This window comes from Pimephales promelas, chromosome 22 (genome assembly GCF_988280905.1).
Source record: "Pimephales promelas chromosome 22, fPimPro1.hap1.1, whole genome shotgun sequence".
NCBI lineage: Eukaryota > Metazoa > Chordata > Actinopteri > Cypriniformes > Leuciscidae > Pimephales > Pimephales promelas.
The window spans coordinates 30,320,007-30,340,815 of NC_142790.1; the positions used below are offsets into that span (position 1 = coordinate 30,320,007).

Consider the following 20,809-nt stretch of genomic DNA (forward strand, 5'->3'; position numbering starts at 1 on the left):
AGAGCTCATTCAAACCCATTTCCAGTCCGCAGAAATCGCGGCACCAATCAGAAACGTTGGGGCGGGCTTTACACGATGACGACAGCGCTGGGATTTTGAAGCAGATTTTGTAGCCTACATTACAAAGATGGACGGCGCCGTCGAACATCACTCGCTCGAATCAGCTATCGCGTCTGTTTTTAAGCGATTTGATTTTGAACGTTCCCTTTTTGTTAAAAACCGAGCAAAGAACAACGTCTCCGCCGGCCGCCGCTCTGCAAACGTCATCTCCTGATTGGTTTTAGGTCTACCCGCGTCGTCCGCTGGTGACGCCCCTCTGGAAATGTTTTGTCTATGAAGCTTTACGAGACCACATCTCAGTTACAACTATCAAGTTACCTTTGGTCGCTTCCATTTCAACTTTATTTTTTAGACTGTATAAAATGTGTATTATTCATAGACATTTAAAGCAGCAACTAAACTTATTTAGACATATTTGTAGAAATACACAAAATGACACAGTTGCGCAAAACCCGATGGCTGACGGTTGTGTTGAGATTATCGAGAGGCAGTGATGATCGTATCTCCACGGATGACTACACAGAGTCCGATGTGGAAGAGAATCAGCTTTTGTTGATGGGTTAATAAATGAGGCTGTTGTGGTGCTGGTGTGTGTGTGTGTGTGTGTGTGAGATCAGTGTGTCCAGCCTCTGATCCTCCAGCTGTGCAGGACTGAAGGTTTGTGGCTTCGCAGGATCCGCCCTTCTGCACGCAACTCCTGGGAACCAGTCCAGAACTGGGATTTACCCGCCCGGCTCTGGGAACCCTGGAGAACACAGACACTCTCGGGTCCATTCATGACATATTAGCCCATTTATTCAACCTGAAATCGGTCATTTTGTAGATGAGAAACACTTTCAAACTTTTCAGAGATTCCCAGTGACAAAAACACTCGCCGTTTGGATTTAAATAAACAGATACTTCAGATAATTATTGGAAAATTATTGCAGTGATTTATGTTCTGGCTTTTAACCTCAACTTATACAGTGTGCAGCTCTTCATTTCTGAAACATCCATGTCTGAAGATGAAGCCCATGGCTTTATTCCCTTTGAGCCCAAGGAGTCGTGACTTTAAACTCACTGGAAGTCTGTGCGGGAGAATGTAGAGAGCGGCTGCAGGGATAATGCAGTTGATGATGGAAATAAATGTTGTGATGTTGTCTAAATGAATAGACTCCGGCCCGGCAGTGTGTGTGTTTCCAGCAGACTCATGTTCACAGCGGTCCTTCTCTTCTGAGTTACAGTTAAGCAGAACAAAACCACCTACCAGCACAGAATAACCTATGAGAAATAAATATGCTTTGATGCTGGAGACAAGACACACGAACACGCTTGTCTTGCATGTTTCCGCGGACCGGATCCAGACGTGATGAAGCACACGTTTAGAACACGCTTGTCTGATTAGTTCCCATTGGCCGCATGAAACATGCCTGTCTGCCACTGAAAGCCGTTTATTTACTCAGGAAGCCAAAGCAAATTGATTGTGTGGCAGTGATAATTGTCTGTGGTGTTTGTGGGCGGTGGAGAATAGGGAGCTAAAGCACACCGTCACTGAGCGCTGCGAGAGGAACACGTCATGTAGGACATGACGAGATGCTGGATTAACGATTTTACTCTGTAAAGAGGAGATGTTGTGTAGTTGGGTTTAACCAGTAAAGGCATGTGCTGGGAACAGATCAACAGTGGCTGATGAGGCAGTAATTAATCCAGTGGCGGTGGCTGGAATATCCGTTCATTTTCCGGGATCAAGTGATGTCACTGATCCGTATCAGCTTGGCTAATTCATGATGGCTGTTTTGGTGTCGGGTGACTTTGACCCGCTGGACTCCATCCAAAACATATCCATTTCTCTTGTTAGGACAATCTCACACATACACTTGGGTTGTAAGTGTTTTAAAACAAACATTAGAAGAAAGAGTTGCAGCTTTTCTGAGACACATTGAGTGTTTGACGTCCATAATTGTGGCAAAATTTACAATTAGCATTCACTGATTATGATCCTCGATGAGCGGCGAGGACGGATTAGAAAATCACAGACTGTGTCTCGAACTCATAAACTGAAGTTGGTGCTGGTGGAGAGAGAGAGAGAGAGAGAATGACAGCTCTATAATGACATGCACAAGTGTTCAAAACATTTAGTGTATTTACACACACACACACACACACACACACATTGGTCTTTTATCCAACTAATTGAAGAGCTAATTGACAGAGTATTACAATGATTACAAGTTGTGTGCCTGAACATGTCTCCCTGAATGTCAAACTGTGCCGTTACTTGTTGAAATATGATTATTTGCATGTAAAGCTTCACTTATGCCTGCTGTCGTATTGAGAGTGTGTTATATTCCTGGTGCCTCATACATTTTACTCCTGTGTCTGCGATCAGATATCGTGGAGATGTGTGTGTTTAGATATGCGCTTCTTCTAACCATTTCTAGGATCAGGATGTTATTTGCTTTACGTGAATTTTTACTACGTTCATTTAAACTTTTGTAATCTGAATGTGAGAAACAGTCGGTGCAGTTTGTGTTTCCTCTGTTGTATTAACATTTCTGACAGACACATTTTGCGGTTCCTCCGGGAGAAGGTTAGACAATTAGAATGAATGTGAACAACAAACTGATGTGTTTGATGTCACATGACAGCAACAGATAGAGACACACAATAACCTCATATAATGAACCGTTCGGCTCCATAACATGGAGCTTAACCTTCTGTGGCGAAGCATTCACAGCCTGCCAGCAGTCATCAATATTTAACAGCTGTTGTTCTTCTGAAAGTCTTTATAGGCTAATGTGGGTTCCTCGCTTGCACGCAAGGGCTTGGCCTCACGCCAGAGCTGTCAGACACACTGCAGACTGACAGAAGAGGATCGCGTGACAGCAGCTCTCGCTCGCCCAGCGCCTCTCTCTCTCTCTCTCTCTGTGTGTGTTTCCTGTGCTGGTTGGTCAGAGAGGTGAGGGGGCGGGGCTCAGCGCGTGTCAGTCTGTCACTCGAGCTGCTCCACTGAACCATTCAGGGGCAAAGAAGCCAGAGAAATAACTCTGAGCAAAGACAGTCCAACTCACTGAAGCGTCTGATCCCGATCGCTCTGCCTCTGTCTCTCTGGGAGACTTTGTTGTAAGATGGACAGTTTTCCCTCCTTGAAATATTTCAGCTTGAGCGAGATGAAGAGCTCAGTGTTTGTTAGCCCTTTAGATGCACATCAGGTAGTAAATGTTTTCTCGAGCTGAACATGACAGTTCAACAAACTCAAATCTGCAATTATTACAGTCATATCAGTTGGTCAAGAACATGAAGACGCTTTGAGAACATCAAATAACATCAAATAACGGAAGAGTTTAAAGCATTTCCGAACACAATGAGCTTTTCTCTTACGTTGCCATTAGAATAATGCTACTGACAAAAGCAGGAACGGAACTGGAGTTCACTGTTCACACAATGGAAAAATCATGCCAGTCACTTGTAGGAAATACAATTTAATGTAAATGAATTTATGAATAATTTTACTGTATTCTTTCCTGTTCCAGCGGCTGCTCAGGAAAACCCTCGTGAGAAACACGTCAGCGGGAAGAAGAGCAACACGACAGACGCATGCGTTCCTGAGAGCCAGCTGCTGCTTGAGGTGTGTGTGTGTGTGTGTGTGTGTGTGTGTGTGAAGGTGCACTGATTATGTCAGTAACTGTCACTCATACTGCAGAAGAAGTAGTCAGGTTCACTAGTTGATTGACTAGTTTTGTATATTTAAACACAAAATGAGAAGCAGACTCTCATTCAGAGGAACAGTGCGTCACCGTAACCATTGAAGAGTTAACCATAACCAGTGAAGTTAACTGTAACCAGTGAAGAGTTAACCATAACCTGTGAAGAGTTAAAATTAGTGAAGCGTTAACCATAACCAGTGAAGAGTTAACCATAACCAGTGAAGTTAACTGTAACCAGTGAAGAGTTAACCATAACCTGTGAAGAGTTAACCGTAACCTGTGAAGCGTTAACCGTAACCAGTGAAGAGTTAACCGTAACCAGTGAAGAGTTAACCGTAACCAGTGAAGAGTTAACAGTGAAGAGTTAACCGTAACCAGTAAAGAGTTAACCGTAACCAGTGAAGAGTTAACCGTAACCAGTGAAGAGTTAACCGTAACCAGTAAAGAGTTAACCGTAACCAGTGAAGAGTTAACCGTAACCAGTGAAGAGTTAACCGTAACCAGTAAAGAGTTAACCGTAACCAGTGAAGAGTTAACCGTAACCAGTGAAGAGTTAACCGTAACCAGTGAAGAGTTAACTGTAACCAGTGAAGAGTTAACTGTAACCAGTGAAGAGTTAACCGTAACCAGTGAAGAGTTAACCGTAACCAGTGAAGAGTTAACCGTAACCAGTGAAGAGTTAACAGTGAAGAGTTAACCGTAACCAGTAAAGAGTTAACCGTAACCAGTAAAGAGTTAACCGTAACCAGTGAAGAGTTAACCGTAACCAGTAAAGAGTTAACCGTAACCAGTGAAGAGTTAACCGTAACCAGTGAAGAGTTGACCGTAACCAGTAAAGAGTTAACCGTAACCAGTGAAGAGTTAACCGTAACCAGTGAAGAGTTAACCGTAACCAGTGAAGAGTTAACTGTAACCAGTGAAGAGTTAACTGTAACCAGTGAAGAGTTAACCGTAACCAGTGAAGAGTTAACCGTAACCAGTGAAGAGTTAACCGTAACCAGTGAAGAGTTAACAGTGAAGAGTTAACCGTAACCAGTGAAGAGTTAACCGTAACCAGTAAAGAGTTAACCGTAACCAGTGAAGAGTTAACCGTAACCAGTGAAGAGTTAACCGTAACCAGTGAAGAGTTAACCGTAACCAGTAAAGAGTTAACCGTAACCAGTGAAGAGTTGACCGTAACCAGTGAAGAGTTAACCGTAACCAGTAAAGAGTTAACCGTAACCAGTGAAGAGTTAACCGTAACCAGTGAAGAGTTAACCGTAACCAGTGAAGAGTTAACCGTAACCAGTGAAGAGTTAACCGTAACCAGTGAAGAGTTAACCGTAACCAGTGAAGAGTTAACCGTAACCAGTGAAGAGTTAACCGTAACCAGTGAAGAGTTAACCGTAACCAGTGAAGAGTTAACCGTAACCAGTGAAGAGTGTGTTGCGTGACTGGAGGAATCACAGCTCCAGTTTTCCGACTCATCCCAGAGGAGGAGAGTATTCCAGAGTTTCCGTGGAAAGACTCTGAATGGGTTTCTTTCGTGACCTCTCTGAGATCCCTTTGAAGTCTTTGTGACAGTGTGAGAACAGAGGAAAAGCCATCAGGATGTGGATAGAAACAGAGAGATTGTTCATGATCTGTTTTCAGGGCTGCATTTCTGTTTAAAGTCTCTGTTGTAAACTCAAACCCTCTCCGAGCAGCAGGAGCTGTCTTCTCGAGCTCAGAAACAGTCACTAAACCCTCGTACAGATTCAGGAGTCACCGTTACACACTCACTGGATGGACCAATGAACAAACAAACAATCAAACAGACGAATGAATGAACATGTTGTGTTTCAGTGTCTGGCTGGTTTTGCTCTGGTCGTCAGCAGTGATGGGATGGTGTTCTACGCATCATCCACCATCGTCGACTACCTGGGCTTCCACCAGGTGAGATCAGAACATCACACACACACACACACACACACACACACACACACACACACACACACACGTCACATGACAGACTTGATCACAATCAATATCCCAATATGTCAGTTCCTCGTAAAGAGTGTGTAAAGTGGTCTGAATTCCAGGCTGTTGTGGTGAATCTGTGTGTGTCGCCGCGGTACAGCTGCTATCCTCTGAGGAACGGCGGGTTATTTTCTGCTGTTAGCGGCGGATCTCACGCGGTCAGACTCGCTGCTTTACAAGGCAAATGTTCAGACAGCTTTGCGTGCCTGTCGTATGGAAAGTATGGGAGTTTCACTATTATAGAGAGAATCTGTCATTTCTGACAAAGGAAAAGGAAGAGTTAAGCATGCAGGCTTATTTTGGGAATGCTGGGATCTGGTGCGTTAGGCAGTCTGTGTCACGCGACATTTAAGAAATCCAGGAATCTGAGCCGTCTGACCACAATAAAGCCGCAGATCCCACTGTAAAAGGCCAACGTTTACAGATAGGGTATACATATGTGTGTGTGTGTGTGTATTCAGTATATATACATATATATATATATATATATATATATATATATAAAACAATAGTATTGATGTTTCAATATTTTTAAAAGTCTAACATTCAAATTTATGATTAGGCTTGAAGTCAAAATATATACATAAAATAAAGCTGAATATGGTCGAGCCTCGTTGACGGAGTCTCTCTCTCTCCTCAGACGGATGTGATGCATCAGAACGTGTTTGATTACATTCACGTGGACGACCGGCAGGAGTTCAGACGGCAGCTGCACTGGGCCATGAACCCTTCGACCCAAACCCCGGATCAGCAGTTCCCCAGCGGCACGGGTGCGAGAACACGCTGCACACGCTAAACACACATCACACGCCTCACACGCTTCACACACATCACACATATCACACGCATCAAGCCCGCAGTGCTGATGTTTGGCCACTCATGTTTGTCTTGTAGGTGAAGATTTTGTGGTCAGCTCGTTGTTTGAGTCCGTGGAGGCGGGTGGCGTTGCTCCAGAGTTCTCCTGCTTCCTGAACCGATGTTTTATCCTGCGAGTTCGCTGCTTACTGGACAGCACGTCTGGATTTCTGGTGAGGGATTCCTTCAGTTTAGAGGCCTTTGTGTGACTCATCACATGTGATCATAACCCTCGACTGAACAGGGACTTCTTATAGATTGTTTTCCATGAGCTTTTTCCTTAAAGGGGTGATGAACTGAGAAATCAAATTTTCCTTGAGCTTTTGACATCTAAGAGGTCATCATATTATAAGAATATCCTATAAGTTCCAGAACTGAAAACGTCCTTGTTAGTCCAATAAAAGCTTTTATTGACACCAGGCTCTGCAAACGACTCGTTTTTGAAAGTGGGGAACTATGACGTCAAAGAGGATAAAACACCACCCGGCAGGTTTAGCGCTTTACACGCATAGCTAAATCACATAGATGCCTACCTCGTGATGACTAACCGGATCGAGAGTGAAACTCATAATAATATGCAAAACTGCAGAGGGTGTTTACTTCCGGGGCTCAAAACTAGGGAGAAAATAGCCTATTACTTATTCATTTTGATGTTTTTTTAATGTAAATACCAAGCAAACATCATAAGTGGACCTCAGACAACAATATAAAAAAATGTAAAAAGTCAGTTCATGACCCCTTTAAATTATTCCACTGAGAGAAAAAAATCCCAACCACGTTGATGTTTTGTCTCCGCGTCTGATTTGGCTTTGTGTCCTTTAAGAGGTTTTGCTGCACATAAACAGGGTTGATTCATAAGAAGGTTATAGTTAGACAGATGTAGTTAATCTCAGAAGACGTTATCACCCTGTAGCCCAGGACTGGGTTCCCACTGAAGATAAGCAGGGTTGAGGCTGGTCAGTACCTCAATGGGAGACTCCTGGGAAAACCAGGTCGCTGCTGGAGGAGGTGTTAATGGGGCCATTAGGGGGCGCTGTGGTCTGTGTAGTGATGGAGTGATGGAGACACTACACTGAAACACTGTCCATGGGAAGAGAGAGAGACTCTCTGTGGTCATTAAATCCCCATGGCACTTCTTGTTGAGAGTCGTGGGGGGTAACCTCATCAGTCATGGCCTCCTGATCCTGCCCATCCACTGCACTGTCTCTGCTCGCCGCCTGTAGTGTGTGTGTGTGTGTGTGTGTGTACCGCTCATAACCTGTGCTCAGATCTGAGGTGTGTGTGTGCTTGCAGACGATGCAGTTCCAGGGCCGCCTGAAGTTCCTGCAGGGCCAGCGGAGGAGGACGGTGTCGGGGGCGAGTCTCCCCCCTCAGCTGGGGCTGTTCTGTGTGGCCGTGCCCCTCGGGCCGTCCAGCGCCGAGCCGAGGGTGAAGACCGGCCTGGTGAAGAGCAAACACAAGAGCCCCGTTCTCTCCTCGCTAGAGCACAAGTGAGCACAACTCTTCCCTTTCCCTCGGGCTTGCAAGTGTTGCCGAAACTAACCTATGAAATTAAATGTCTTGGGACGCGGCGTTCGTGTTATTTTCCCGTTTGTCACTGGGAAGCGCGATTGAAATAAAGCTGACTTGACCTAGACACTTAATGAGATTGCCTACAATGTGGAGAGCATAATAGTTGTTATAATTACTATATTTTGGGACCAAATGTTATATTGTACAAAAGCATGAACGATGGAGTTTTGAAGGAACAATGAATGTGATCGAGGAACTTCCTTTACGGATGTGATTCGCCACTGACAGATCGGCATCTTCTCTTTTCCGGTCCGTCCACATCGACTCCTCAGGGTTCAGGACTTTAGAGTTTTCCGACTTTAGACGGAAGTGCGTCTTTATTTGTGCATTCTTTACTCTCAGTTGCACTGAATCCTCAAATCGCTCGCAGATAGTCGGACGTTTTCAGCCTGATGACTCAGGGGTTTATGGTTGTGGTTAGTGCTGATTCATCTCTCTCTCTGTGTGTGTCCTGCAGTGACAGAGATGATCCTCTCAGACGGGCACACGCGGTCCCCTCCACAGACGCGAAGTGCCGGATTGACACTCCGTACGGGCCGGACGAGCCTCTGAACTTCTGCAAGTCTCTGTCGAGTGTCCCGAAGCTCCAGAACCTGGACTGTGGCGTGTGGCCCGTGAGAAGCTCCTTGGCCCGTCTGGGTCAGGGGCTCGAGCTCGCCGCGAGGAAGCACACGCACTACGGGAAACCGTACCGCCCGGGCCCCGGATACTACAGCACCAGGGCCGAGGCGTTCCTGCCGAAGACGTACGGGAGCCTCTCACACAGCGACTACGACCCGGACGCCATCAAGAGCGAGAGCTTCTGCTACGCCGGCCCCGGCGAGGGCTTCGACACACACCTGGTGCCGGAACCGTCCATTAAGGTGGAGCAGGACTCGGACTCGGAGAACGGCTGTGACGTGTTCGGGCGATACGCGTGCGGCTTCGAGAGCGTGCCGATGAAAGCCGAGTGTGTGTACGGCGAGGTGTTCTCCTGTCAGCGCATGAAGGGAACGTACGGGAGCCCGTGTCCCAGCACTTACAGCGGCCCGGCCCGGCCTCTGAAGTGTGTGCTGAACAGAGACTCGCTGAACACACACGGCGACGCCTGCGCTGACGTCTACAGAGGGTACGTGCAGCACGACTATAAGCTGCCCTACGAGTGCAAAGGGCCCGGGCTCCTTCAGGGCATCAAGCAGGAGCCGGCGGATCCTCCGCACTGGATCGCGATGAGCAACGGCGTGATGAGCGGCGCTAACAAGGCCGACCCGTACGGCTTCATGCAGTAGCCCTTCTGGAACTGGGTCCAGCCCACCAACACTCGCTTCCAGCACACACAGATAAACTTTCTTACATCAAGATTGATTTACTGGAGAAGCACAATGCCTGAGGATGTTAAGTCTTGTTTAATGAAAATCGAGTCAAAGTAAAGCCGGCGCGCGGAGCCGTGATCTACAGTGTGTCAGGAGCGGGCCGTAGTTCGGCTCTAAACCCCTCCGCTGCTCTACATCCACTGTAAATCACGGCTTCAAGGGACTCATTGCTTTTATAAAACGGTTAATATTCTTTTTTATATTTATTTTATTCGTAAAATAAACACCAGCAATAAAAAACATAACTTTATAACACATTTATTCCTCCACCAAACAATGTAGTTCTAAAGAGGTTGCCAAGCAACACACAGCAACAAAGCATCACACATGACAGTCGCGCAGTAACACACACTACTGTGATGTGCTCACATGTGTGTGTGTGTAACACTACTGTGATGTGCTCACAGGTGTGTGTGTGTGTGTGTGTGTGGAGTAATTTACAACGGCTTTGAACGCGTCTCAACCAATCAGAATCAAGGACCAGAACTATCCGGTTTATATGATTTATTTTCTTTTTGAATTAAGATCATTGTTGGGACTCTTCTGGCAGATGTTTGTTATTGTATTAAGCACAAACGCGCTTCATTTGATCCGTATGTCAGAAAACAAGACTGAATATCTTCAGTGATTTGCGTGTATCCTGATTCAGGGATGTTTCCATATTCAAACCCTGGATAAGGGAACCGTGTCTGTCGGCGATCAGCGCTTTCAGTTCGCTGAGCTTTCATTATAGCTTCTTCTATGCAGTTTTTATATAGTCAGGCTAATGTTTCTGTTCAGCAAACATGAACAAGGATAAAATTACTAACATAAAAATGAGAAATAAAACAACAATTAAAATAATAAACTTATGAGAGCGACAGTCTCTCATGCTTTCATCTGAAATGCCAAGATGCACATTTATGTTGAAGACAGATTCATTTCAAGGTTTATTGAATTTATTACATCATTACAATCATTGATAATCAAACCCTTGTTTTATTAAAGCATTTCATCTGCATGTTTATGAAGTATTGAAGTATAAAAACTGAAGGATTTCATCTGAAGTTTGTTTTCGGATATCAGCTGATATGACTCCATATTTAGACAGAAATATTCTTCTATCTCATAAAATAGCCAAGAGGTGAAATCCACCTGACTAATATGTTAAAGCAGATCAAGCAGCACAAAATATTCAATAATAATGTCAAATATTTGAACATTTTAATGTTAAATTCACTTCAGCAATGATAATGATGCCAAACGTTTAATGAAGTGTTTAATGGAGCACGGCTCTAAAGCTTTGACTTTGTTTTTATGACTGCAGTTCCACATACCAGGCTTAATCTAGATTTAGGTTTAACCTAGACCCAGGCTTAACTTAGAACCAGGCTAAATCTTGTCCCAGGCTTAATCTAGACCCATGTTTAATCTGGCCCCAGACTAAATCTAGACCCATGCTTGATCTAGACTCAGGCTTAATCTGGCCCCAGACTAAATCTAGACCCAGGCTAAATCTAGTCCCAGGCTTAATCTAGACCCAGGCTAAATCTGGCCCAGACTAAATCTAGACCCATGCTTGATCTAGACTCAGGCTTAATCTGGCCCCAAACTAAATCTAGACCCAGGCTAAATCTAGTCCCAGGCTTAATCTAGACTCAGGCTTAATCTGGCCCAGACTAAATCTAGACCCATGCTTGATCTAGACTCAGGCTTAATCTGGCCCCAGACTAAATCTAGACCCAGACTAAATCTAGTCCCAGGCTTAATCTGGCCCCAGACTAAATCTAGACCCATGCTTGATCTAGACCCAGGCTTAATCTGGCCCCAGACTAAATCTAGACCCAGGCTTAATCTATTCCCAGGCTTAATCTAGACCCAGGCTTAATCTAGTCTCAGGCTTAATCTAGACCCAGGCTTAATCTGGCCCCAGACTAAATCTAGACCCATGCTTAATATAGACCCAGGCCATCAGTAATGCTTTTTTCTAAGGCATGTTTATAAAAGTTACTTAATTGAACTAAGGCTTAATCCTGGCTAAATCTAAACCCTGTCTGTGAAACCGGGCCTTAATGTATTTGTCAAGTAAAGATAATAGTGATAATGCGCTTGCACTGACTTGGGCTCATTCAGCGAAAGGGAACCGGCGTTTGATCAGACGCTTTTGTGGAAGGTTCATTTGTATCAACTATTTGTATTTATTGTTTACATATAAATATCAAAGGCCTTTTGCACTTTTTCAAGGATTTTAACACAACGTTTTGCCACTGGCATTCAATACAGACAATAAATATTAACAGAAGATACAATGTTTTACACAAGTTTATAACTGCAAAGCAGCAACAATCAAAATGGGTCTTCCTGTTGTATTTATTACTTTTATAAAAATAAAAATATTGTATGACAAAAATGAGAAAGGCTTTTACTATGGAAAATGGCAAAAATAAATATTTCCACTTTTCAGATTTCAGATTCTCCTTTTTCATTTGAAAATTGTGCCCAGTATTTTGGATAAATGTCCACCAGGGAAGATATTTAAATCTTAAAACACAGTCCTGATATGAGAGTATCTTGAGATGATGTAATCCAGTGTAAATCCCGCCTACTGCCAGTCAAAACTCATTCCTATTGGTGTGACATCACCAGGGAGGGCGGAGCTTGTCTTAGACAGAGCTGCCCTGCAAACACGTCAGAAACATTCATTCCCATGATCCGAGCATTCACAAACATGACATGTAAGTCCAGTGAAAGTTCTGTCCAGAGAGCGACTGACTGTTAACTGTAGAGTTAGTAAGAACGCAGCACTTCCTGTGTCTCTGATACTCAGACTGTGGATTTCTGGCGACATCTACTGGCCTGGATCAGCATCTGCAGGAGCATGAGGAACGCTGCTCGACATCTGCGCATCAGCATGACTCAGGGACAGCGCTCTCACACGCGTCTGTCAGTCGGTTTTCTTCTGCTGAGCTGCTACTGGTCTGTAATGGCAGATTATCTGTCCCAGTATGAAGGAGTTGATCAGGAGAAACAGCAGACCGGCCATCCAGATGAGAGTAAAGCTGTTGCGGCCCTCGAACTCCAGGATATAGGCAGGCGATAACCAGAGCGCCTGGAGAGAGAAACGTCACAGATGGAGACTCGGTGACGGGGATATATTGATGAAGAGATGTTGATGTTCACTCACCTGACCCACGAGCCAGAGCATTAGCAGCCCGAGGCCTCGCGTCCAGCTCAGCGTCAGGCGCGGCAGCACCAGCGGCAGCAGACACAGATACCACAGGAAGTACTGTAGAGACACACACACACACATGAGACACAGATACCACAGGAGGTACTGCGCACACACACACACACACACGCTGATGGGTTGTGCTGGCAGTGACACTTCCACATATAAAGAGTGTTTGGTGCGGGACCAGCTTTACGGGTTAGGGACGGCGTGAGGGTCAGTGATCGATCTATCCGTGGATATGTCCATCAGGATAACTAATAAGGTGGTTATTTATAATAATTCCAAGCAAACGTCCAAAAAATAAATAAATAAATCGAATAATTCTGAGTGTGCAGCCGCTCTATCAAAGCAGAGACGGACCGCTGAGGGTCAGAGGTCAGAGAGAGAGCGGGTCGAGCCCAGACGTGACCGGACTCGGGGTCATCTGCGTACCTGTGACGTGCACACCTTGTTGAAGCTGACGAAGACGGCGGTGTGGAGGAAGCAGCAGAAGGGCCGGTCGGAGCGGAAGGCCAGCGAGGACAGCAGAACCAGCAGCAGCTGCGGCACGAACAGAACCAGCGCCAGGGCCCCGCCCCCCTCCGCCGTCAGGTACAGCATGTAGAAGTACGGAGAGAAGTTGTGCCGGATGTCTCTGCGAGTCACGTGGTACAGGTACGCCTCCTGGAGGAACTCCCAGCCGTAACTGGGAAACGAGACGGAACGGATCGTTATATTATTATTTCCTTCGGATAGATTAATAGTGACTGTGAAATAATCAATGGATGTGTGGGAATGATGTCGAGACACAAGGGAGAAATCAAACGGTCTAAATTGCAGCTCGGCTCACGTTCGTGAGGTGCATCATGGGATGCGTTAACGTACATGCAGTAGAAGGTCCCGTTCAGAGCCAGGAACACGGATCCGGAAACGGCAGCGAACAGCAGCAGATCCCTGTTGAAGAGCCGGCGGAGGTTCGGGAGCAGCGCCCGCTCCCGGGTCGGGGCCTCGGCCAGAGACAGCGCGATGGGCAGCGCGTACGTGAGCGGGTAGATCTTCATGTGGACGGACAGGCCGAACAGGAGCGCGGCGCGCGTCAGTCTCCGCGACTCCAAACACAGCAGTGTGGACAGGACCAGCACGGCTAGCACAGACTCGGCATTCCCGCGCGTCGACACGCCGGCCGGCAGCGGGTTCAGGAGCCACAGGCCGCAGTACGCGAGGGCCGCGCCGCGGGACGTGCCGCGCAGAGCTAGCAGCCGTAGCAGCAGCCAGCCCGACAGCAGGTCGCAGGCGCAGAACAGCAGCTTCCCGAAGTGAGGCGTTAGCAGCACGTTAGGGGTCAGCATCAGGGCTAGCACAGGCGTGTAGCGGAACGTGGATCTGCGGTACGGACTCTCGCCCTGCAAACACATGACAGACGTCAGGTATGTGTGACCCCTGACCTGGCCCATTACCACATCATAAGCCTTGGTTCAAGGGTCACAGTTCATTACATCATTATTTGACAAAACACTTGTTTTATTAAAGCATTTGGTTAGCATGTTTGTTAAGTATTGCAGTATAGGAACGTCGCGGGTTACTCGCGTGACCCGTTCTCTTTCACAGGTTCAAATAGGATGGAAGAGACTGTCGCTACGCAGCGTCGAGCGAACCGATGGGAGAGAACTCGAGGACCATCTCATATGCGATTATGCAAAAAAAAAAACTATATAAAGTATTTTAAATACAAATTACAGTCTCTCAAAGTATTAAATTACATTTCATTTATTTTTGTTTTTTATTTATTTTTGCTCCTTAAATAATACAAAATAATACCCAAAAGTAATTAAATAAGTATTTCAAATAATTAAAATACTGCCCGTGTGTATGTGTGTGTGTTTGTTTTTAATAACAATATACATTAGATATATTAATATACATAGAGCCAGGGAAGCTCAAAGAAAAAACACACACACACACACGCGCGCGTATATATAAGTGTGTGCGTGTGTGTGTCACCTGTGTGATGAATCTGGACGCGTCAGTGAACACGTGATAATCCACATCAGTGTATTTGAGCTGCAGATTCTGATCCTGATAAACACAGACGCACAGCAGAACTAAGCGGATCAGAACCGCGGCGCTGAACATCGCACACACCCGAACATCCATCACAGTCTCTCTCACACACACACACACACACACACACCAAACTAACAAACAAACAAACAAACAAACACTTAAACTATACAAGACGGAGCGAGTCAAGCTTCCTGAAACCCGTACAGCGCCGTCTCGAGCCCACGTGACTGAAGGGCACGAGAGACTGACCAATCAGAAACGGAACTCCGCCTCTTTTGAGCTCGCGTCATTTTCCTTTGCAGAGATTCATTTCTGCGCTGTAGTTTGTCGGTAAATGTTTCTGTTTCATTAAAACACAACAAACATCTCGTCTAAATATCGCAGCATTCAATTTTTGTGCGAACCTATTTAAATAGTAAAAAGAAATCTACCCAACCTTAAACATTAGTGTTTATTCATTGCTATGCACATTTCTTTTACGTCTCCGGCGTGACGTAATGACGTATTTCCGGCCTAGCGAAGGCGGATGGAGGAATAATAGCGAGAAAAACATACTGTAAATATTAACATATTTACTGATTATTATTGTAATGGGATATTTAACTGGGAAATGGGATATTTAAATAGACTAACGTTACATAAGATTATTACACATGATGTGAATCGGATTGGTTTAATAAGCGCGCGTTGTTTGTTTGTTTTTTAATCTTAATATTAGTCAAAATGACTCGATCTGTCGACGATTAACGCTCATTTCTCTCCTCAGACTGTTAATATGTGTATCCGACCCTCCTCAGATATACGCCGAGTCTGAGCCGTGTCGAGCTTTATTTCTGCAGAGCTTCACTGGGACTGAGATGTAAACTTCACCAGATATGAGACAGAACTTCATGTGTAAAGCAGCTCTGCAGAAGACAGTCACTGGAGGAGCCTGATCTGGGAACAGTGTTTATAACAGTGACGGGTAACTACAGACAGTGTGTGTGTGTGTGTGTGTGTGTGTGTGTGTGTGTATGTGTATCAGCCTGTGTGTCTCCTCAGGTGTGTGTATATCAGCGATGGCCGCACCGTTTGTCCCAGTTCCGGTTCCGATAGACCGAGCCCCGCAGAGAGCAGCCGTCTCAGTGCCGGACCGAAGCCAGAGTCCCGTGATCCGGGCCAGTCTCAGCGGCTGCGAGCGATCTGTGCAGTTCTCCAGCTCTCCTCATCTAAACTCCAGCTCCCCGAACCCCGAGAGCGCATCCGAGTGCCCGGATCACTGGCAGGACCGGCCCATCACACCCACGGTCCTGGGATACGAGGTGATGGAGGAGCGGGCCAAGTTCACGGTGAGTGCTTCCGATCGTACATCACCGTATCAGCTCAGCATGATGCGGCTCAGAACTTCCTACAAAGATCATCAGAAACAACAAAACATCATTAATCACAATCAACACAATATCACACTCGTTTTGTTCCAAATTGATGAGTGTCTTCATAGGGCTAGTTCTGTCATCATTTACTCACAGTGCACACATCGAGCGTAGAGCACACATCGAGATTGTAGAGCACACATCGAGCGTAGAGCACACATCGAGATTGTAGAGCACACATCGAGCGTAGAGCACACATCGAGATTGTAGAGCACACATCGAGCGTAGAGCACACATCGAGATTGTAGAGCACACATCGAGCGTAGAGCACACATCGAGATTGTAGAGCACACATCGAGCGTAGAGCACACATCGAGATTGTAGAGCACACATCGAGCGTAGAGCACACATCGAGCGTAGAGCACACATCGAGATCGTACAGCAGTGTTTGTGCAGAAGTGACAGTGATGTGAATGTGCTGCAGGTCTACAAGGTTCTGGTGAGGAAGACTCTGGACGAGAGCTGGGTCGTGTTCAGGCGCTACACTGACTTCTCCAGACTCAACGACAAGGTCAGTGCTAGGAGTTATTCAGTGATGCGCTCATCTAAGCCTGTGCGTTCTCTGACCCGTTCTCTGACCCGTTCTCTGACCCGTTCTCTGACCCGTTCACTGACCCGTTCTCTGACCCGTTCTCTGACCCGTTCACTGACCCGTTCACTGACCCGTTCACTGACCCGTTCTCTGACCCGTTCTCTGACCCGTTCACTGACCCGTTCACTGACCCGTTCTCTGACCCGTTCACTGACCCGTTCTCTGACCCGTTCTCTGACCCGTTCTCTGACCCGTTCTCTGACCCGTTCTCTGACCCATTCTCTGACCCGTTCACTGACCCGTTCTCTGACCAGTTTTCTGTCTCGTTCTCTGCAGCTGAAGGAGATGTTCCCCGGGTTCCGACTCGCTCTGCCTCCCAAACGCTGGTTCAAAGACAACTACGAGACGGACTTCCTGGAGGACCGTCAGCTGGGCCTGCAGGCCTTCCTCCAGAACCTCGTGGCCCATAAAGACATCGCCCACTGGTGAGCTGCTCACACACACATACATCTGCACGCGTGCCTGAAGTGTGTGTGACGGACTCCTGTTCCTCAGTGTGGCGGTTCGGGAGTTCTTGTGTCTGGATGAACCGCCCGGCCCGTTCGACAGTCTCGAGGAGAGTCGGGTGAGTCCGCTTTATACTCTACAGATCGAAGCCGCTTCAGTCATGATGATTCAATGATGAAAACAGTCCAACTCCAACTCTGCTGTACAGCATCGAAAACTCAGTGTGTGTGAAACATGATGTCCACTGCACACACACACACACACACACACACACGTCACAGGCAGGGCCAGAACCCGAAGATTGATTCCCGGTTCTCTCGAGGTTTTATGGGCAGAAGGAAATAGTGTTCTGGGTTCTGACATCATCCCTGCACCGCTCTATAATAAACTGCAGTTCTAGATGATAACAGACATGTTAGTTCACATCATACAAGACAATGTTACCATCGAGTGTTATAGTACATTAATGTCTGTGTCTCAAAATTATTCATGTTTGGCTTTATCCAAAGAGAAGCCGACTTCTGTGTGTGTGTGTGTGTGTGTGTGTGTGCAGGCGTTCTGTGAGACTCTAGAGGAGAGCAACTACAGGCTTCAGAGGGAACTTCTTGAAAAGCAGCGAGAGATAAACTGCTTGAAGAAAACACTGGAAGAGAAAGAGCGGCACATTCAAACACTGGAAGGGCGAATCAAGTAAATCCAAACTCACACATCAGTGCAGGTGTACAGACAGACAGACAGACAGACAGACAGACAGACAGACAGGTGTACAGACAGACAGACAGACAGACAGACAGGTGTACAGACAGACAGGTCTACAGACAGACAGACAGACAGACAGACAGGTGTACAGACAGGTGTACAGACAGACAGGTCTACAGACAGACAGACAGACAGACAGACAGACAGACAGGTGTACAGACAGACAGACAGACAGGTGTACAGACAGACAGACAGACAGGTGTACAGACAGACAGACAGGTGTACAGACAGACAGACAGACAGGTGTACAGACAGACAGACAGACAGGTGTACAGACAGACAGACAGGTGTACAGACAGACAGGTGTACAGACAGACAGACAGACAGACAGGTGTACAGACAGACAGACAGACAGACAGGTGTACAGACAGACAGACAGACAGACAGACAGGTGTACAGACAGACAGACAGACAGACAGACAGGTGTACAGACAGACAGACAGACAGGTGTACAGACAGACAGACAGACAGACAGACAGGTGTACAGACAGACAGACAGGTGTACAGACAGACAGACAGACAGGTGTACAGACAGACAGACAGGTGTACAGACAGACAGACAGACAGGTGTACAGACAGACAGACAGACAGACAGACAGGTGTACAGACAGACAGACAGACAGACAGACAGGTGTACAGACAGACAGACAGACAGACAGACAGGTGTACAGACAGACAGACAGACAGACAGGTGTACAGACAGACAGACAGGTGTACAGACAGACAGACAGGTGTGCAGACAGACAGACAGGTGTGCAGACAGACAGACAGACAGGTGTACAGACAGACAGACAGCTCCAGCTGACTCTCTCTCTCTCTCTGTGTGTGTGTGTGCAGCGGTGCGGTCCTGACCCCCGAGAGCCCGTGTGTGTCGGGCAGTGACAGCAGTGTGGACGTGGAGTCTTCGGCGGCTGAGGCGGATCAGGAGCTGCTGGAGGAAAAACAGTGAGTTCACGGTGATGCGCATCTAGCGCTTTAACTCGTCGTCACCATACGGAAGAAAAGTTCAGTTGTTACTTCCGTTTCATCACGACTTTAAAACCGTGTGATCCACACAATGGTGATGCAGTGTGTGTGTGTGTGTGTGCAGGTGTGCGCTGCAGTCGTCTCAGAGCTCAGTGTGTTGGTGTGGTCCTGCTGTCATCAGCTCTTCTCCTCCTGTGATCCAGGTCACTCCTCTAGAACACTAACATCTCCTCCACTGTGATCTGTGGATGGAGGAGTCAGCTCAGCCCAAAGACACACACACACACACACACAGCCGGCAGGATCGCTCAGACAATCACACTGACACTCGGTCCGGCCGCGGCTGAAGGAGCACCTCAGGGTCACGTCTAGGTTTTATTTATTGTTTTTGATGCGTAAATGAGTGAGACTCACACACACACGTGACTCTTCGGTTTGTCTCTGTGATGACGAGACCCTCACACACACACACACACACACACACACACACACACACATGAGTCTTCGGTCTGTCGAGCGGTTTTCACATGACATCACTCCACAGATCACGTTCCTGCTCATTCTGTGCATTTCAGGTCATAATCGTAGTTAAATGCTGCTAGTGTGTGTTTAGTTCACTGAAGCCAGATTTCCCGCTGTGTGTGTGTGTGTGTGTGTGTGTGTGTGTGTGTGTGTGTGTGTGTGTGTTGATCACAGCGAAACCTGAAGCTCCACATCATGCACTTTACATCCTGAGGGATTATGGAATAGATGCTTCTACACTACTTGATGAAATCGTGTCCAAACACCACGGTAAAGCTGTGTGCCTGCCCACACACACACACACACACACACACACACACACACACACACACACACACACACACACACACCATGAGTTTCACTGATGACACAGTGCCTTCCGTCTTTTCCCTCAGCAGAATTTTATGTATTTATATGACAAACTTTAGAATGTGCTTCGCCGGGGTCGAAGGTAAAGGTGTGTGTGTGACTGAGTCAGGTGTTCTCGGTGAGCGAAGGCATTCACTCTATTAAACTCGCGATCGTCTTTACGTTTACAGCAATATCACTAATGTTTGTTTCGTTTAATCCGTTTCCAGCTCTCGTGTTTATTGAGCTGATTGTTCTACCGCTCTTATGCAAATATGCTAATGATGTTCAGAGGAAGTGGATGAACTGAGAAATATTTTCGGTGGTGGATTTTTTTCAATGTTCTGATCTTTAGAAATGTAATAAAAGCTTCTCTGGGAAACAAGTGGAAATATGAGGTGAAGTCTGTATATAGTTGATGAATACAGTGTGAAGTTAATCTTGTTCTTCACTGTTTTCTGTTCAGTGATCATCGATCTAAAACTGAGCTGTGAAATCAGACAAAACATTTCATTCAATTTCACAATAAACTTCCATTATAAATACTATACGTCCTGCAATGTCTCACTGTCGTTTTTCACTTTGCATTGAAATGTACACTGACTGCTCACATCGATTATACTGTAAAGGCGGGCGTACACGGTGCGATTTTTTGCTGTTTTACGAGCTCGCCGATGATTTTTTTCACTCGGGGGAAATCGCGTGTAAATCGGTTATGCTCGCATGTCGCGGCTCGTATCGTGTGCGAGGTAGATACGAGCTGAGCCGAGCACCTCTCGACCTTCCGATAATTTTTAAGCATGTCGAAAAAGTTCGGGAGCTGTCGGCTTGCATTCGTGAGGTGTATGCGGTTGAATGAGCCGATTTGTCAATCTATCTGAATTTGACCAATCAGCAGCTTAGGAAATCCAGAGAAGAAAGACGAAAATGGTGTGGACTACTAGAAACACTGCTTTAATTAATGTTTTCATGATGACTTTGTGAAA

General features: G+C 46.4%; 3 protein-coding genes across 11 annotated transcripts in view; 2 read left to right on the forward strand and 1 right to left on the reverse strand.

The window, feature by feature from the left end:
- Positions 1–14,650, forward strand: part of ahrra (aryl hydrocarbon receptor repressor a) — a 29,364-nt gene extending 14,714 nt beyond the window's left edge. For 4 of the 6 annotated variants that reach the window (XM_089125853.1, XM_089125855.1, XM_089125850.1 and 1 more), the window contains exons 4-10: positions 3,573–3,667; positions 5,571–5,660; positions 6,385–6,514; positions 6,639–6,772; positions 7,893–8,089; positions 8,629–11,046; positions 11,215–14,650. In XM_089125853.1, coding sequence (XP_088981979.1) covers positions 3,573–3,667; positions 5,571–5,660; positions 6,385–6,514; positions 6,639–6,772; positions 7,893–8,089; positions 8,629–9,439 — 1,457 coding nt within the window. In that variant the 3' untranslated portion in view covers positions 9,440–11,046; positions 11,215–14,650. The remainder of the gene's footprint in view (positions 1–3,572; positions 3,668–5,570; positions 5,661–6,384; positions 6,515–6,638; positions 6,773–7,892; positions 8,090–8,628; positions 11,047–11,214) is intronic. The other 2 variants (XM_089125851.1, XM_089125852.1) reach the window with 2 other exon arrangements.
- pigm (phosphatidylinositol glycan anchor biosynthesis, class M) lies at positions 11,672–14,867 on the reverse strand. Of its 2 annotated transcripts, none has more exons than XM_039656287.2 (5): positions 14,715–14,867; positions 13,599–14,116; positions 13,182–13,419; positions 12,687–12,788; positions 11,672–12,611 (listed from the first exon to the last, which is right to left on the reverse strand). In XM_039656287.2, the coding sequence occupies exons 1-5, from the start codon at positions 14,865–14,867 to the stop codon at positions 12,447–12,449; spliced, it is 1,176 nt and encodes a 391-aa protein (XP_039512221.2). In that variant the 3' UTR covers positions 11,672–12,446. The 2 variants fall into 2 exon arrangements, with proteins under 2 accessions (XP_039512221.2, XP_039512220.2); XM_039656286.2 differs by having other exon boundaries at positions 13,167–13,419.
- Positions 14,868–14,978: 111 nt separating this feature from the next.
- On the forward strand, positions 14,979–19,932 carry snx16 (sorting nexin 16). 3 transcript variants are annotated; one of them, XM_089125859.1, is made up of 9 exons: positions 14,979–15,107; positions 15,544–15,743; positions 15,819–16,105; positions 16,614–16,700; positions 17,058–17,206; positions 17,277–17,346; positions 17,782–17,918; positions 18,825–18,932; positions 19,078–19,932. In XM_089125859.1, exons 3-9 carry the CDS (start codon positions 15,836–15,838, stop codon positions 19,175–19,177), a joined length of 921 nt encoding a protein of 306 aa, XP_088981985.1. In that variant the 5' UTR covers positions 14,979–15,107; positions 15,544–15,743; positions 15,819–15,835; the 3' UTR covers positions 19,178–19,932. The 3 variants fall into 3 exon arrangements, with proteins under 3 accessions (XP_088981985.1, XP_088981984.1, XP_088981986.1); XM_089125858.1 differs by lacking the exon at positions 14,979–15,107 and adding an exon at positions 15,131–15,333; XM_089125860.1 differs by lacking the exon at positions 14,979–15,107 and adding an exon at positions 15,131–15,333 and having other exon boundaries at positions 15,575–15,743.
- Positions 19,933–20,809: the final 877 nt, after the last annotated feature.